The following is a 17,966-nucleotide window of genomic DNA, read 5'->3' as shown; positions in this document are numbered from 1 at the left end:
TTTTAAATTCTTGATTAAAAAATGATAAAATATTAATAATTCATAATTTTATTTAGTCATGTATTTATTTATTCGTAATGAAAGTCTATTAGAATACGTTGTAAAATTTTTTTTAATTCATCACCAGCTTCAATTCGTGACTTCATTGTTTGAGGTAACGCACATTCATCAATCATGACTTTTAAATTTTTATAATTATTAAAAATATATACAGGTATTGAGTGTAAAAATCCATTATCTTTTGGTTTGTCCAATAAAATTTGCTGAAAAAATAAGTAATAATTATTTATTGCTTAAACCAGTTGTAAAGATGAAGAATAAGGGAATAGATTGTCTGTCGTAATCAGAAATCATTAGACTAACATTTGCATTACAATCCGAAGTGGCACAAAAAAATTTTTTTTATTTTCTGTTGAATTTAAAACAAATTTGTTATATAATCGATTGTTAACTCGAATTCGACAAAAAATCAACCATTTTAATTTCAAGCTCTGAAAAAAAAAAACTTAGTCTTTTAATCGATTTCATGAAAATAATTTTCATCGAAAATAATTTGTAGGGACTAAAATTGTCTACAAAAAAGATTCTATAACATTTTGTGATAAATGTGATAGTTTCGTTGGAAAAGTAAAAAGATCTCGAAATTTACTATAAATTTAACTTCAAGCTCCAATAACTTTTGAACAGATGAATTTATCAAAAATTGATGAGACTTTTTTTGCAGTGTATTCTATTCCTTACACTCCCTTATTAAAAGGAACGATTAAAAATGATTAGAAAAAAAAATTTTTTAAATAATTTTTAATACTTTTGAATCGCCCTTCTTATGAGCATTTAACATTGCAAGTCGTTTCGAATCGTTTCTCTTAATCATGACATAGGTCTGCAAATTTTTCCTACAACGGATTGTTAGCTAGTTATAAAAATCAGAAGAAGCAGAAAAGAAAATTTTTTCGCGTCATTCTTATGGAAAATAGAAAAGTGCGATGTGGAATTTTTTTATTTCAATATTAAGAGCTCTAATTTTCACAAGCGTATTTTTATATCTAAATAAAACTTTTCAACCTGTTTCCGAGCAAAAAAAAATTTTTTTTTTTTTTTAAATAGGTATTGTAATTAATAAAGTAACTATAGTAATTACGAACCTGACAAATGGAATAATAATTGTGATCACTTATGCGGTGACTACAAATATCCGTTGGTGAAAATGAAAAACAATTATCACAGTCAATATTATCGCTAGTATGCAAATCATTCCATTCTTTTGGTTGATCTTAAATGAAGAAAACAATTTTTTCAACTATTCGATAAAATTTTGAAATTTGAAAATATATATTTTATGATTTTAAGATAAATTATTGATTTTTGTACCTTCGATGGAAATATTTTTATGTAAAATAATAACATTTTCTAGATCAATAAATACAGGCTTATCGTTTTCATCAATGACAATATTATCAGGTGACAAATCCGTAAAATAGAATGAGTATTCTGGATTGCGGAATGTAAACATGTTGGCAGACTCGAGTAATCCTATTGCAATTTTTGCTCGACGTAACCATGTTTCATGATAATATACTGTTAGAGGAAGACCCGCGTATTTTTCTATGACTACTCGTCCACAAGCTCCGTAATATTTAGTAACTGGCCATCCTTTGTCAGCTTGCAGAATCTGCTTACGCAATACATCATAATTTACTTTTTTTAAATTTTTATTTTTATGCAATTTGACATTAGATAATTTTAAAAATGTTTTTAGTATAAATTATATAATATATTATTGGAAAGAAAATATTTTTAAATATGTCCGGAAAGATTTAAATAAAATTCTCCAAATAAATTTTTTCTGTTAATAATATAAATTATAAAATTGTCTGATGTCTCCCTGATTAAACAAAACGATTTGTGACGATTCAAATCGCTATGGATCATCTTTAATCTTCATCCGAAAAATTTAATCGTTTTTAATCACCAATTGACGATTTAAAACGATTAAAACAGTTTTAATTGTCACAATTGTTTTGTTTAATCAGGGCTGATACTTTCAGTATTATACAATTTATTATAGAAAATTTTAAATTTACCTTAAGAATAATTGGTTCAGGATTAATTTTAATCAAAGTCCATAAATAAATATAATCATTATTATGAAAAATATAATTTTGTGATAAATTGATTAAATTTTCTAAATGATTTGTATTTGGACATAAAACTAATTTAGCGTTTGCATTATTTATGTTTAAAGATACTTCAGACTTTATTAATGATAAATAATCAATTTTATTTACATCGCTATCTATATCATTATTATTATTATTATAATTATTATTATTATTATTATTATTTTTGTTTACACACAAATGCGTTAAATTTTCATTTTCACAAATCATATTGTCAAATAATTTAAGTTCATAATCATGGGCTAATTTCTTCAAAACAACTTTAGTTTTACCGATACTGCCATAAAATACATTTTTGGCGGCAAATAAGTGAGATAACATGGTGTAAAAATTGAAAAAATCAATTTTGAAATTATTACTAAATATTTTTGCGCATGCACAAGTTCCATAACACGCGGGACATTTTGATAATTCAGTTAATTCTATTAAATCGGGTGATAGTAAATTCATTATTTGTCTAGTAATTATACTCGATATTACAATAACGACAATAATTAATATATATTTATATCGTGATAACTTATTTAAAATAAATAAACACATTTCAGTTTTAATAATAACTCAATATAAAGTATACAGGTATAAACTACAAAGGTTATATTTCAGTCTTTTATTAACGTGATGTTTACTGTGAAATCACGTGACGATTCTTGTGAAGCGGGAAATTTACTCAAATATAAACACGAATATATATATGTTATATACATTAGTCTTTCGGCTGAAGAGGAGAGTCTGTATCCATTTTGTTGGCCAAGGATTTTCTCAACGGTTTTTTACGTATTTTAGGCAAGGGTTCACGAAAATCTAGTTCATTTTTTTCAAAAGTGGTGCAAACAATTGTTAATAACAATTTAATTGTTCAAATTTATATAACTCTCCAATCGCTGATTTCATGGGGAAGTTAATTTGAAAAAAAAAAATGTTCAGACTGAAAGAACACACAAAAAAGATGTCATTGATTTTTTTCATATCTCAAATGAGTATCCGTGTGACACATAAAATACACCAATAACTTATAAATACAAAAGTGTCTTAACAAAAAAATTTTATTAATGGACAGCATTTATGATTACATTTGTTCATCATTTAGTAATAATTTTATACATTTTATCTAAAACTGATCGCACTGTTTTATAAATGGTGTTTTAAATAGCAATAATTATAAAAATTTATATTTAAATTAGTAAAAAAGTTTTTTCAATCGACGGATTGAAATTATTTAGCTCTTATTTTAAAGAGTGTAAAATTAATATTAAATTATAACAATATGAACTAAAGTGAGGCAAAATAAACACCATAGGCATTAAAAATTAATGAGAAGTCATCTTTTCATTTTAAAAAAAATTTTCGTAACATCTATCAAGTTTATAAAAAATTTATATTGCTCATTTTACCTCACTTACGTTGTACGTTTTCTATACTACTTATACTTCTCTTATTTACAGAGACGAGTCTTGGGATTAAAAGAAGGCTACACGGTGAGAAAAATCTCGTCAAAACAACTGAGATTTTGTTACTACAGCTATACTATCTATAGTCAACTTTTTTTACGATATTCTATATAGTCATTTTGACGATTCAAGTATCCAAGTATCAATGGTAAAATATTTTCATATTTGAAAGCATATTTAACAAGATTACAATAGACCTGGACACTGGAAGAGAGGCAATGAAGAACCAGGATATCAACGACAGATGGAAACAGTTGCTGGAACTCAATTATCCTGAAATACAAAACCATATACACGGATGGCTCAAAAACAAAACTAGGAACTGCAACAGTAGCAATATGTACAGAGACACAGGAGGGGATAAGTGTATCGATGGATCCACAAGTAAACATCATGGCTGCAGAAGTACAGGCCATAAAAATCGCCATCAGGATGGCTATAAGACAGGAACATAGCAACACACTGATATGCACAGACTCTCATTCCTCACTAATGGGATTGGGGGGACCAGGAACCCACAGGGACTACATAGGACTTCTAGAAATTAGACAAAGTATCTGGGAAGCCAGGGAAATGGGTATAAACATAGCTATGATATGGACCCCAGCCCATAAAGGCAAATCAGGAAATGAAGAAGATAGAACGGCTAAAGAGGCCATAAAGAATACAGGGATCCAAAACAGAGTGGACGGACTTGAAGCTGAACACTGTAACGAACTATTCAAGGAAAAATTAAAGAAAGAAATGATAAATTATGCAAAAGGAGAAACGTGAAGGAGTTCCAACTCAAACCTTGGTTCCATGGACTAGGTTTAACTAGAGATCAAATAACTATCAACAACAGATTGAGAAGTGGACATACCCAAGTAAAAGCACATTTATACCGGATATAAATAATAGACGAGGGAGGTTGTGACTGCGGGGAGCCCTTTGAAACCTTGATTTCGGAAAAAATAGAAGAAATATGATTGATTCAAATCAAATTTTTTAACAATTTTATTAACAAACATTTTCATGAAATTTTTTTTGTTAATCAATAACTTTTCTCCGTGTAATTTTTTACTTCTAATATATATTAAAAAGACATCATTAACCATAAATAGTTCTAAAACTTACAAGTTCATTTGGAGAGACTCCGATAACTGATAGTTCAGGGGAATAAAGACAGATTTTAAAATAATTTTATTTGAATTTTTAATATTTATCATTTTTGTCATAAGTTACTTATCTGTTAATTAATATCAATAATAATAATTAGATACATTTATACCCTTACATTGTCCAGAGTAAAAAAAAAATTATTTTACTTTAATCGGAATTCGTAACTAGATATATTTATTCACTTAAATATTTAATAAATAATTTATTTATATAATAATTGTTAAATTATTTAATTAATATTATTGTGTTGTTGGAAATAGAGACCATTTTGGTGGAGCAAATAAGTCCCACTTTAATGAGTCTGTTGTTATACTTTTCATGGGTTTAGCAGCACCCAAATTAGTATTCAAGGACTTGGATGGATTTATAATAAAATGTTTGAAAGCTATGAATCCTCCAAAGCCATCATGACCGCGATGCAAAAGCCCAACACCCTTGAGTGGAAATAAAACTTTGTTTTCCATCGCTCTTGCATCAAAAAAAGGCACAGTTGACTGACCTGCATCTTTTTTTAAATCCGATACTTGGAATCTAACAAATTGGTTTTTCTTTAAGTTCGGTAGGTTTTTTGGAGACTTTATTGGGTTATCTGGTCTTACCAATTTCAACTCTTCTCTAAACAGAAATTCGAAATAAAAAATGAAAATTAATGAAAAAATAATCAATTAATAACCAGTAAAAAAAAACATAATATATATACCTAGTCACATTCTTATCTGGCGAAATCCAATGATGGGTATTAGAAAGTTTACCTGATTCGTAATTGAAATCCGTAACACGAATCTGCAGTTCTACAGAACCGTTTTTAAATTTCGGAAATGTATTTAAATCTCCAGCATATCGAAATCGAACACCTGTAACGACTGATTCTGTAGACGCTATCAAATCATCTAAATTCAAAATTTTAGGATAACCGAAATCTTTCCTCGCTACTAAATGAATATATGTAGCTTCACCGGGTTTGGGAGGATATTTGCATGCAGTAAAATCATCAAAAATGGTGCAATTATCCAGTGATTTCCATACCAAACTTTTTTTATCTATTTTTCCTCGTGGTAAAAGTTTACCTTCTTTGATATCAACATAAATTGTATTGTTTTTTACAACAAACTTTAAATCGACAACGATCCTAAAAATAAAAGAATAAAGTTATTTAGTTCCTATAAAAACGACTTGTTTAAATAACTGAAAAAATTTAGTTAACAAAATGGCAACAGTAGATAGTACTGGTTTTTGTCGGTGTCTGACGTTTGATCTTGAAAACTAAGTGCAGTAATTTCATTGTGTACTAATCTTCGCGGCTTGGCAGTACAAGTACACACACAAAAATCGCAATAACGTGTTGTCCATTGATACCAACTGTATAATTCTTCCACTTTTCCTTTACAATTAGTGTTATTGCCATATACGTTATTATTTTCATCTTTGAACCATTGGTATCGCCTTACATCATCACTCTATAATATATGACAAGGCTAAATTATAAAAAAGTATGGAAATTCAAAAACGCTCGATTCCAATACGCTCTTTATATTTTAATTTAAAACAATAAATTATCACTGTTGAGCTTTTTTCACCATACCTACACCGAAAGTTTAAATTCCTGCCCTATTTAGAGGGAAGAAAGTCGTTCTTTTCTCTTATAAGGAAACAAATGATAAAAATTAGCGTATGCGCCATTCTTCCTACACACAGAGGCAAAAAATTTGAACTTTAAGCTGCAGGTCTGGTGAAAAATCATATATACACCACGAAGAAGGAAGGACTTTCCAATTCATGTGTTTACCATATACTGGCGGGTTGGAATGTACTACTTTCCTTCCTTGGTGTATAATATACTATTATTTCTTGCCAGGGGACGACCTTTGGCTGAAAGTGACTTGTTTCTATGTTATTTGATAATTTTTTAATTTCACAGTTAAAAAATGTCAGGTTTTCCAAATTAATCATTTGGAAAGAACTGAAATTTTCGTAAAAAAGTAACTTTTGAATGATTAGATTTATCAAAAAATTATAAGAGTCGCTTTTTGTAAAGCGTTAAATTTTTAAAAAAAATATGTTATGGTCGTTTCAATTTATTGATCCGTTCATGACATAAAATGCGTTCAGAATCCGAAAATCATAAAAAAATTTTGCGTAGTTATTTACAAAATAAAAAAAAATTTTTTAATGGGAAAGGAGACCCCCTCCCCTGCGTCAACTCAAGTTTTGAGATACTCAGCTGAAATTTTAGGAGTTTTTTTCTATTGAAGCAACTTTGGCGATGTATTGAATAAGAAAAAAAAAATTTCTCTCTGACGCCGTCTAATATATAATATTGTTTTATCTTATTTCAAAGTTTCCGGTATCACTGTACGTATAATAAATTATCTTACCAATTCACAAACTTCAAGTTTTTTTCCCATGTAATTGCAACTTATATCCATACATTCTTCATTCATTTCAGAATTAAGTGTCATTTGTTTTGTATCACAATTGTATGAACAACTTCCTGCCTTGTCCATATAATATTCGTTGTGAATAACTACTTGAATCATTCTTTCCAACTCAATGTATGTCTTATCTAATAGTAGAAGGTTTAAGAAAATCATGAAATTTAACTAATTTTTTTCAGTAGTCAGCATAATTAAAATAAATAATAATCTTGACACTTACTTCGGATGTGATTATCAAAATCACAGGAAAAAATATATTCTGAATAATTGCCCAAATAATCCTGTGTAAAATTCATTAATTCTTTTACATCAGTCATAAAATATTCCCTTTCATGAATTAATTTCTCAGTGACATTTACTTTAACATAAAATAGATTATATTAATTTCAAGCAGTAATAGCTTGTAGCAGTATATTTATATGTATAATTATTTATTTACGTACAATTTGTACATTTTGATTTTAAACTTAATCCTATACTCATTCTAAAGAATCTCAAAAAAAATCCTCTTATTATTTCTCTTGATATGTCATATAAATCTTGTAAAAATATATGTTCATCGCAGTCGAGATCTGTGCTGTCTGATTTCTTTAAAATATAAATGCATGAGTAATACACTTTTTTTCGTTTAAATTTTTATTTACACTTACACCGGAGTGAATTCGTAGTGAATATGGAGCAGATGGTTTTTTATTTATTTAATTACCTTGAAGTGAAATTCTCTCTGGAGAGGAATTAATTTCAACATTAAAATCCGGATTTGGATGGAAGTGGCTATAATAGAATCCATATTTACTCCGAATTCACTCCCACTTTTTTACAGGGTGTATCATAAAAGAAACACTTACCACTTCCCATAAATCAATTTCGTCTGTTAATGCCGTGTAGAGAACTTTTAAATATGAATATTTTGATTTAAATGAAAAAAATGAATAATTTGCCGCAAATAAACATATATTTTCAATATTATTAATAGTGTTATAAATTCTATTGTTAAAAAAATTGTTAGTTGAATTTTCATTTGTAAGAAGTTCATCTTTTATACTTTCCAAAATTATGTGAGGTAATAATGATAATGTACTATTTTTACTTATTCGATGGTTTTTTAACTTATTTTCAAAATCTAACCATGTAAAATTTGATTTATAATCGTCTGATTTATTGAAACCGTGAAATATATTTAACATTTCTGTTGCAAAGTTTTTAATTACATTATTTTTATAATCTTCATCCATATAACTTTGAACTTCAAATTCGTTATCTATTTGAGAGTTAAACGTTTGTACAAACTTGTCAATTGAATTCACGTCACTTATGTCTGGCCAGTCAAGAGAAGCCGCACAGTAATTATTAAAAATTATAAATGTTGATAGTAATTGTATCTTCCAAAACATATTTTTTTTTAATTCAAAAATCAAAAGTTTTAGACACTAACTATGCACTATAATATGCATAAAATTTGAACTGTAACTAAAAATCCACAAACTATATATTTTTTTAATTTTATTTTTCGAGTCATATATTTTTATCAGTAAAGTTATATGTTATATAGAATTAATGGCATGATACATTATCAAACTGTACAGACAGTTTTTTAACACCAGTTATTAATTACTCAATAAATGTGTTTTTTATCATCCATCAGTGATGAAATCACGAAAATAAACTATTACAATAAAAAACCCAAAGTATGAATGACGCAAATACCAATGCAATTACTAAAATTCTTCGAATCGGAAGATTATATTGTTTTATTTTATGACCATTAAAGATAAAAACGATCATTTTAATTGATTTAGGAAGTAGACAGAGTGTTAAAAATTATTTTTACTTCTTAAAACATTTCCAAAATAAAATGTTACGGCTATAATTGTTGTAATTTTTTTGAACACGAACAATGAAATTTTTAAGAAAAATTTATGGAAGGGAGGGGCAAAACGAGGTATTTAAGGATATACTAAGTTTTTGAGGACCCAAATACGCTAAATATTTTTTTTTCTTAATGATATCCAAAGTAAATAGAAAAAATTTTCAGTTGCGATTGAAAAAAAAATTTTTTTGTTATACTCGCTCCAAAGGTTCAACTTTTGAGCGCTGGGTGGCGTCCGTAAATGGACTCTTTTTTAGAGACTCTACCGTCTTTTTTTCACGGCCTAGGCCGTGAAGTTTTACCCCCTCCTTTTTTTTACAAATTTTTCGTGTACACCCAAACGAAATTTAGAGAGATCGTAAAAAAAAGAAGTCGCATTCTAGTGTACTGACCAACGACTTTGAGTAAAGTTTAAACTTAGTTACCATTGAGTGGCGCTAATTATTTCTCTGCTGGCAGTTTATTACGATGTGGACCTAATGTTAATAAAATATTAACCACGCGATTTTGTCAACCATAAATACACAATACAAGTAAATTACCAGCGTATATTTTTAAAGCAAGTAACACAAATTAGTCAATTATTTGTTTAAGAAATATTTATATTCACCTACAAGTGATTGATTGAAAAAAAAAAAATGTCATTATTTGCCTCCTATCCCTCAAAAGTTAAACTTATGAAGCGATAATAACAAAAAATATTGTACGTCATTTGGTCGTTTAGTGGCGATTTTGACAACGACTTTTTTTCGATATTCGCTTTAATGTTAGTGACGCGAATGTTCGAAAACGAGCGTAAATTTCCGTCCTCGGCTACGCCTCGGACGTTAAAATTACGCCCGTTTCGAACCTTCCCGCCACAAACCTTAAGCTCATATCGAAATATCGTCGCTGGCAGAAAACCGCAACTTCACGGCCTTATGACATAAATATCTATTTACACAATTATTGAATGCAAAGAAAAAAGAAAAAATTTTTAATAGTTTTTATCGAAAACAAAAGTCATTAATGTTTTTCGACTGACAATCAATTTTTAAAAAAGCTTAACAAAAAAAAATTTTTAATAATGCTCAATTATGCTTACAAAAGTGATTTTGGAATGTTTAAAAAACATTTAAATAGGAAAATTTTTTTTTTTTTAATTTTGGGGGTATTCCGTTTTACCTACCCTATCCTGTCTTGCCCTTTTTTACCCCTAAAATCAATAATGTTATACATTTTAAAACTAATTGTGTAATCAAAATTAAACCAAATAACACTTACCAAATAACATGAAAACGCCATAATAAGCAATTTATAGATATTAACTCACTATGAAATGTGTTTCAACAGCGAGAGAAAAAATTGGTTTTCTAAACTAAGAAATCGTATTTCACAGACGACTCTGCTATTGAAGGTAGTTTCAGTAACTAATATACAATAGTAAGCTGCTCTATGACTCCATAGTCTACACAGTTAGAAATTTTGTTTATTTGTGTTAAAAAATAATTTGGTTAAATTATTTGTGTTAATTTTCAACACAGAAATCTATTAATTCAACACAAACCATTTGTGTTATTTTACTTTAACAGATTTTTTATACTAAATGACTAGAAAATCTGGAATGTGTGGCATATGTATTAAAAAAAGGTAAAAATTAGAATTGTATTTTGCTATAATTATTATAATTTATAATAATGTGTTATATTCTTTATCAGTAATTATCATTTATTATTATCAAAAGGTGGATGATTTGTAATATCACATTCGTCATCAGGTAAACGTTGGCAAGTCGGTACGGGGCCCACTTCACAAACACATTTTACACACACGGAATTATAATCCGTAGCTTGATTAAGTTCATCTCCATAATTCATTGTCAAATTACCAAATTCACAAGTCACATCTATAAATGAATATATAGAAAAATAAATCTAGATCTCTTGATTAAACAATAAATATATATATATATATATATATAAATCTTTCAAAATTGTATACCTTGATTGGCTTCACTTGCTAGATTTTTTTTAATGACCACGTCTTTGTCGTTTTCTAAAAAAAAAAAAAAAAAAAAAAGAACAAACAAGTTTTGCCTAATTAATAATAATTAACTAAATTAATATTATATATTTTTTTCTCACTAAAAACATACAGCATCTAGAGAAGGCGCTACAACTAGTTTGTGGTGATTGAGTACTATAATAAACTGGAGCACATTTATCAAATATAACAGAAGCATGACGGGAATCGGGGCTAAAATAAGGATATTTAGGCTTTGCACAAAAAGGCTCAACATTTTTTCCTACAAAAAAATAATACTCGAATAATTTTTTCATAATAGCTATTGATATTCAAATTCTTATAAAATTACCTTGGTATCCAGGTTGGCAAACGCAACTTAAATCCGAATCTGACTTTACTTCAAAGTATTCACCGTCTTTATACTCTTTACCATCAACTTGACATGTTGCTCTCTGGATTCTTCGGATTCTCAGCTGTTAAGTTAATTTATAAACATTTTGTTTATTGTTCACTTTTAAAAATAATTACTACAAACTTCTTTGCCAGGGCAACATTGAAGAGGACTATTTTCACGATAACAACCAGATATTTCAGGTCCATGAAAACAATCTACTGCAGCACAATTGAATACTGCACTAATTAAAATTATTAGAAATCATGTTTATTAAATCTACTTAAGAAAGTATGATAAAAATAATCATTATTTTCACTAACATGCCATCGTATCCCTCAATACAAGCACATCCGATATCGTAAGGGTTCGCATCTTCATCGTTAAGTTTTTATCCAATTTCATATACTTTTTCATTAACGTAACATTTTTTTTAGACCTTTGATTCAAATTATTACACTCATACTTGTAAGCACAACTATCATCTGATGATTTATAAACCGGCTTCCAATTTAAGCCCTCATAGTATGCAAGAGGTCCAGGGCATTCTGATTTATTGCAAACTTGTAGAATAAATAATAAACATTAATTACTTCAGTGCAATAATAATTATTATGATTAAAGTATTATATGGGAGTATATAAATCAATTTACCTTTGTCAGCAATAATGTTTAATAAAAATGTACCGAAGAAATATATAAAAAAAAAAATAATTCAGTTTCATTATTAATTACAATTTACTACTTAGCGGTCATAATCGGCACTTTGTGAGTATTTTTAATTATTAAAACTCCACACAACAATTTACGACATATTTTATGATAACATAATCAGTAAATGTTTATTAAAGAAAAAAAAATATTACTAGAACATAATAAGCGACCTTTTTTATGACACGTGTATATTTACAATATTTAAATTACATATTTTTTTATATTCTATACTAGTAATACTTCCGCCCACTGTGTTGAGCATTAATTAAAGTTTGACCTTATCACCTTTTCTTGTAATAAAAACGAATTTTGTTTTACAACTTTATTATAAAACAAATAAACCAATCTGTTATAAATGAATTAATTTTTCGAACTGCTTCTTTGTATAGGGCACCGGCGGGTAATAAGGTCTAGCTAAGGGAAATATTGAATAGAATCGAAAATATTGTATTTAATTATCGAAATGTATCATTAATCTTTATTTCCATACATTAGCCATAAAATTTAATGAAGTAATCGTAATTTTTGCCATAAACAAACAAAAAATTATACTTTTACAAAAACCATACGAATAGGCCTTATTTTACTACGGTAGGGTAATAAGGCCTACGGGTTAAACAAACTGGAATAGTTTAACTATACTTAATAAAATTGGTATTACAGATGAATCATTACTTAAATTTAGCAACAATACTTTTTAAGAATCAGAAGACTAAATTGGTTTTTATAATTTCTTCTGCGCTACGACAATATATGACGGATAATGAAATATCGAAGACAGGGAACGTGGTATCGGGGCTTTATAAATTTGTCGTAACATCTCTATGTTAGACCCTTCTACAAGAGTAGCCTTTAGCGGAGGCGGTTATTTTAAATATCATTTCTATCACAGGCCTTATTTCCCGCGGATACCTTATATAATATCATCTTTATGCAAGAATATTTAGTACTTTTCGTATTAAGGACCGGCAATACTAACCGAATTTATAGATTTTAGATTTCTAACTATGTTTCAAATATTTATATGAGACCTGAATGATGAAAATAAAAAAAAATTTTTGTTATTCAATAATTATTCAAAATTAAACTTTAACAATAAAATTAACACATTTTATATTTTTTTTTATTATTATATTTATGTTGCACTGTGAAAAATTTCCAACAAATTTTACTATGGGCGTATTGTAACACCAGACCATAAGAAAACTGGTACATAATTGACAAGTATCCCATAGTAAACGGTATGCGCAGACGACACAATTGGGACCTATGCGCATACGTTTACTATGGGACACTTGTAAATTTTGTATCAGTTTTCTTATGGTCCGGGGTTACAATGCACCCATAGTAAAATTTAATGGGAATTTTTCGCAGTGTGTAAAAATGTCTGATGAAATAGTTTACATTTTTAAAATTATTATTCTTTTATGTAAGGAGTGAATCATTTTGATAAAGATGAAAATGATTTATTCGAAATATTCATTTTCTGAAGTTGTACTTTCAACAGTATTCAATAAAGAATTCATGTACTGAGATGGATTTACAATAGAAATTTTTAAAGAAATAAATCCTCCGTATCCTTCATTACCCCGATGAAAAAGTCCAATTCCTCTTAGCGGAAACGGGAGCTTGTTTTCTACCGGACGAGCATCGAAATAAGGCACGATTGTCTGAGAAGCGTCTTTTTTCATATCCGACAATGTGAACCTAACAAATTGATTGTCATCGAAATTTGGATGGTTCTTTGGAGATCTTACTGGGTCATCAGGGCGTTCTAACTTTAGTTCGTCTCTTAATGTAAAATAAAAGTGAAATATTAATAATATGTTTCAAAAACATTGAGCGTAGGATGCAAAATTATCATACCTTTGGACTCGATTTTCTGGTGTAATCCAAGAATTAACATCATACAATTCTCCCGAATCATAATTAAACAACGTTGCTCTTACTTGTAGTTCAATCGAACCATCGGTAAGCATCGGATTCTTAAGTGAATCTCCGGCAAAACGAAATCTAACACCTGTAATTACATAATCTTCTTCAACAACTATATCATCCAAATTTAACTTCTGCAAGTATCCAAAATCTCTCCCCGCAATCAATACATTGAAATCTTTTTTATGATCTAAATTTGCAGCAGATTCATTTAAACTCGAATGATTGCCAAGTGGTTTCCATGATGCATCATTCCTATCTACTTTTCCGTCTGGTAAAAGCTTACTTTCTTTTATCTGAATATGAATCATTCCGTCTTTTTTTGTAAATTTGACGCCAACAACAACCCTTAAATATATATATGAATAATTATTGTACATCACAATGATTATTTATCAAACTTTTAAATAAAATGTTTTAAAATTATTTTACGATATTACAAAAATTAATAATATAGAGCTAAATAGAAATGGTGAAAAAAAATACAACTATTTCTACCCAGAGAGAATTTTTTTAATAATTTTATCTCACAATTTTGAGTAAACCTGGGTCAAAAACAAAAGAAATACCAAAAGATCAAAAACTTTTACCTTTCATTCTATTCTTAACTTTATTTTGTTAAAAAATTATTCGAAATCATCTATTTTTTACCCCTTGCTCGAACGTGAGTTTCTCCCTGGTGGTAATTTTTCAAAATTTTCTCTGAAAAACTCTAAAAGTCTTTAGAACTTTGAAAAAGACTTTAGAACTGAGTTTTTCAGAGATTTTGGAAAATTTCGACCAGGGCTCATACCTAATTGTACTAGGTTTATGTATTATTTTTGTAAAAAATTTTCTAAAAGTACGCTAATGACTAATTAGTAATGAGTGTTTATAGGCAGGTAATCAAGGGCGCTTGTATATATATAATAATAAATTAAGTCGTTTGGTATACTGAACTTGTTATTATTAACATCTGACAATTGATCTCTAAAGCTTATTGCAGTGACTGCAAATTCATTGAGTTGATTGATCTTGCAAAAACATAGACAATAATCACAATAACGTCCTGTGTGATATTGAAACCAACTGCTTAAAGTCTTTATTTTTCCTAGGCAGTTAGTATTATTACCAAATACAAAATCATTCTCATCTTTAAACCATTGAATACGTTTCACATCGTCCTCCTAAACAATAAAATTAGTTAGTAATAAAATTTTATTTTAATTTAACAAATTTAAAATTTTATCATTGTCATGATTAAATATAATTTCTTACCAACTCACAAATATCTACTTTATCACCTATGTAAAAACAATCAAATTTCATACACTTTGCTTGAATATTAGAGTTCACATTCATTTCTTCCGTATCACAATTGTGTGCACAGCTGTTTTCTTCATTCATATAGTATTCATTAAGAAAGAAAACGTGAATCATTTTATCTAATTCAACAAAGGTCGAATCTGACAACAAGGTAAAGAAATATAGTCGGACCTCGTTATAAGAATAGTTCAGAGTTGTACACGGAAAGAAATAGATAGTACTGGTCAATGTTCTGCGCAGTGATCGACAAAAAGTATAGGGAAGAATCGACTCAAAAACCAAATTCTAGTTTCGACCTCAAAAAATTCAATTCCTTTGATCTTTTATTTACCGGACGAAAAATGATACGATATTGGCACTCTAAATCTTTAATGAGAATTATGAGGTTTAAATGCAAACTTTTTATCGGTTTTAAATTCTAACAAAGCTCTCAAAATCCTCAAAAAATAAATTACCGTTTTCTAGACTTAGGAAATTTTCGAATTGAAAAAAAAAATCTGAGTACTTAAAAAAATTTTATGTCAAATAAAATAAATTAATTAATTTATTATTATTATTCGTTTTTTACATATTCCTGGACAAACTTTTGGTAGGTCTCAAAAAAATTTTTTTTTAAACTTCCTAAATCATATAGAATACAATATCAAACATTTTGTCCTCTATAAATTTTTATATTTTCATTGAAAAAATGTATACTGAATTTTCTTTCGGTTAATTATTTTCTCATAGTGACCATTATATTTTTTTTGAAAGGATATAAATAAAAATAAATATTCATTTTCATTTGTTATACTTTATAGAGGTTCCGGTAATTTTTCTGCAAATTTTTAATTAATTATTTATTTTTGGGTCAATTTTTTTGAGATCCTCAGTCTAAAGTATTTATTTCTTACGAAAAAAGTGAGAGAACCTACATAGGTTACGGTATTTGAGAAATTGAGGCCTAAATCTTGTGCAGTAAATTGTTTGTATGTTATGAGGATTTTGAGGTCCCCGCGAAATTTTTTTGATACTAGTTTAGCCCTCAATTATGTAAAATCACCCGTAACTACAACATTGAGGCCTAAACTGTAATTATTTTCCACACAGTTCTCAATCTCCAAAGTCCAACTTGTCCCTCAAATACCTCACGTAGTATTTTGAGGTTCGAACTGGAATTTGTTTTTTGACTCGGGATACATTTTAATATGACTGATTCATAGAGTTTTTATATTCTTACCTCGTATATGATTACTGGTATCACATAAATATATATTTTGTGGCAAACTTTCTAAATGATGTTGGGTCACGTTTATTAGTTTTATTGCATTATTTATAAATGTTATTCTCTCATTCATTAACATGCCATTTATTTGAGCTAGATTAAATTTAATAATTTTACATCAAAATTAGTTATAAATGACTCAATAATTAACGCTTAAATAAATAGTGTTTCACATACATTTATTTGCACATTTTAATTCTAAACTCAATGAAGACGATAAAAATAAAAATCCTTGAATATACACTTTCATTATTTCCTTAAATAATCCATGTAGATCTGGTAATAATTCGATAATCGAATTGCAATGAGGATCTGTATTATTTATTTTCTACAAATAATGAATTTTTCTATTATTCTCAACTTAATTGCGTATCAAAAATATTAAAAAATTTTAATTATTACATTCCACTTTTGAATTTCATTTATAAAGATGTCAAATAGCGAAGTCAAGTCATAATAATACGATTTCTGAAAAAATATCGTACTATTCGCTGCAAATGTACATAAATCTTTAAGGTCGTTAATATAAATACTTATTTTGAAGTTGAAATAATAATTAATTATATTTTCGATCGTTCGAAGCTTATTTTCTATGATATTTGAAATCGAATGTGGGCAAAATGGCGACAATTCGTCTTCCGATCGGTATTGAGTTATTTTCTTATGAAAGTCTATCCATGAAAAATTTGATGAATTTTCAAATGCTACATTAAAGTCTTCAAATATTTTTAACATATTCATCGCAAATACTGTTATTACGTTTTCTTTTTCCTCGTACTCCATAGGATGGTACAATTGATAATCATTGTCTATTTGAGAATTTATTTTTTCAACAAAATTAGCTATCGAATTGATATCATTAAAATCCAGCCAATCAATCGTAAAAGCAATACAATAATTATGGAAAATCGTGAGGAGGAAAATAACTAATATCTTATGAAATAACATCTTTTGTAGACTAGAACAGTATAAGTAATATTATATCTATATTTATTTTTAATTGGTTCATAATAAATAAAAACTTACGTGTTAAATAAGATATTAACTTATATTTAAGTTATAAATTTACCAAATAAAAACTAAAAGCTTTATGATTAACACCGTACTTTACTATCTTATTCTTAAAAATTCTAGTTCCTAATATTTCTTCATAAACTGTAATTTTTCAATGTGCTAATTAACTAAACTTACAAATAGTATAATCACTTTTATTACAGTGCAATTACTGAGCTATAAAAAAATAATTAAAGCATTTG

At 27.9% G+C, this 17,966-nt stretch overlaps 3 protein-coding genes and 1 pseudogene across 4 annotated transcripts; all 4 read right to left on the bottom strand.

The window, feature by feature from the left end:
- Positions 1-68: 68 nt before the first annotated feature.
- Positions 69-3,028, bottom strand: LOC103570107 (divergent protein kinase domain 2A). The gene is made up of 4 exons (XM_053740465.1): positions 2,085-3,028; positions 1,372-1,672; positions 1,146-1,273; positions 69-263 (listed from the first exon to the last, which is right to left on the bottom strand). Exons 1-4 carry the CDS (start codon positions 2,721-2,723, stop codon positions 69-71), a joined length of 1,263 nt encoding a protein of 420 aa, XP_053596440.1. The 5' UTR covers positions 2,724-3,028.
- A 952-nt stretch (positions 3,029-3,980) lies between these two features.
- LOC103570089 (uncharacterized) lies at positions 3,981-8,781 on the bottom strand. Of its 2 annotated transcripts, none has more exons than XM_008547694.2 (7): positions 8,076-8,781; positions 7,671-7,815; positions 7,448-7,585; positions 7,168-7,355; positions 6,020-6,249; positions 5,493-5,921; positions 3,981-5,407 (listed from the first exon to the last, which is right to left on the bottom strand). In XM_008547694.2, the coding sequence occupies exons 1-7, from the start codon at positions 8,619-8,621 to the stop codon at positions 5,032-5,034; spliced, it is 2,052 nt and encodes a 683-aa protein (XP_008545916.1). In that variant the 5' UTR covers positions 8,622-8,781; the 3' UTR covers positions 3,981-5,031. The 2 variants fall into 2 exon arrangements, with proteins under 2 accessions (XP_008545916.1, XP_008545917.1); XM_008547695.3 differs by having other exon boundaries at positions 5,284-5,402.
- Positions 8,782-10,782: 2,001 nt separating this feature from the next.
- Positions 10,783-12,468, bottom strand: LOC103570108 (uncharacterized; annotated as a pseudogene).
- Positions 12,469-12,844: 376 nt separating this feature from the next.
- On the bottom strand, positions 12,845-17,946 carry LOC103570091 (uncharacterized). The gene is made up of 8 exons (XM_008547696.2): positions 17,737-17,946; positions 17,113-17,668; positions 16,888-17,038; positions 16,666-16,803; positions 15,399-15,586; positions 15,081-15,307; positions 14,073-14,489; positions 12,845-13,997 (listed from the first exon to the last, which is right to left on the bottom strand). The coding sequence occupies exons 2-8, from the start codon at positions 17,656-17,658 to the stop codon at positions 13,673-13,675; spliced, it is 1,992 nt and encodes a 663-aa protein (XP_008545918.1). The 5' UTR covers positions 17,659-17,668; positions 17,737-17,946; the 3' UTR covers positions 12,845-13,672.
- Between the last annotated feature and the right edge of the window lie 20 nt (positions 17,947-17,966).

This window comes from Microplitis demolitor, chromosome 7 (assembly GCF_026212275.2).
Source record: "Microplitis demolitor isolate Queensland-Clemson2020A chromosome 7, iyMicDemo2.1a, whole genome shotgun sequence".
In the NCBI taxonomy this organism is placed as follows: Eukaryota; Metazoa; Arthropoda; class Insecta; order Hymenoptera; family Braconidae; genus Microplitis; species Microplitis demolitor.
The sequence above is the reverse complement of the archived record's forward strand: the minus strand, read 5'-3'. Positions and strand labels throughout refer to the sequence as shown.

What these genes read in the sequence shown, in the direction of transcription:
- LOC103570107 (XM_053740465.1), bottom strand. Translation starts at nt 2,723, where the DNA reads ATGTGTTTATTTATTTTAAATAAGTTATCACGATATAAATATATATTA. An exon ending in CTGAACCAATTATTCTTAAG is followed by an intron (nt 1,673 to 2,084) that starts GTAAATTTAAAA and finishes TTGCGTAAGCAG; the next exon opens with ATTCTGCAAGCTGACAAAGG. An exon ending in ATTATTATTCCATTTGTCAG is followed by an intron (nt 264 to 1,145) that starts GTTCGTAATTAC and finishes TTATTTTTTCAG; the next exon opens with CAAATTTTATTGGACAAACC.
- LOC103570089 (XM_008547694.2), bottom strand. Translation starts at nt 8,621, where the DNA reads ATGTTTTGGAAGATACAATTACTATCAACATTTATAATTTTTAATAAT. An exon ending in TTTTGATAATCACATCCGAA is followed by an intron (nt 7,356 to 7,447) that starts GTAAGTGTCAAG and finishes TTCTACTATTAG; the next exon opens with ATAAGACATACATTGAGTTG. An exon ending in CCAGATAAGAATGTGACTAG is followed by an intron (nt 5,408 to 5,492) that starts GTATATATATTA and finishes ATTTCTGTTTAG; the next exon opens with AGAAGAGTTGAAATTGGTAA.
- LOC103570091 (XM_008547696.2), bottom strand. Translation starts at nt 17,658, where the DNA reads ATGTTATTTCATAAGATATTAGTTATTTTCCTCCTCACGATTTTCCAT. An exon ending in ATGAAATTCAAAAGTGGAAT is followed by an intron (nt 17,039 to 17,112) that starts GTAATAATTAAA and finishes CATTATTTGTAG; the next exon opens with AAAATAAATAATACAGATCC. An exon ending in TCAGATGTTAATAATAACAA is followed by an intron (nt 14,490 to 15,080) that starts GTTCAGTATACC and finishes TATATATTTAAG; the next exon opens with GGTTGTTGTTGGCGTCAAAT.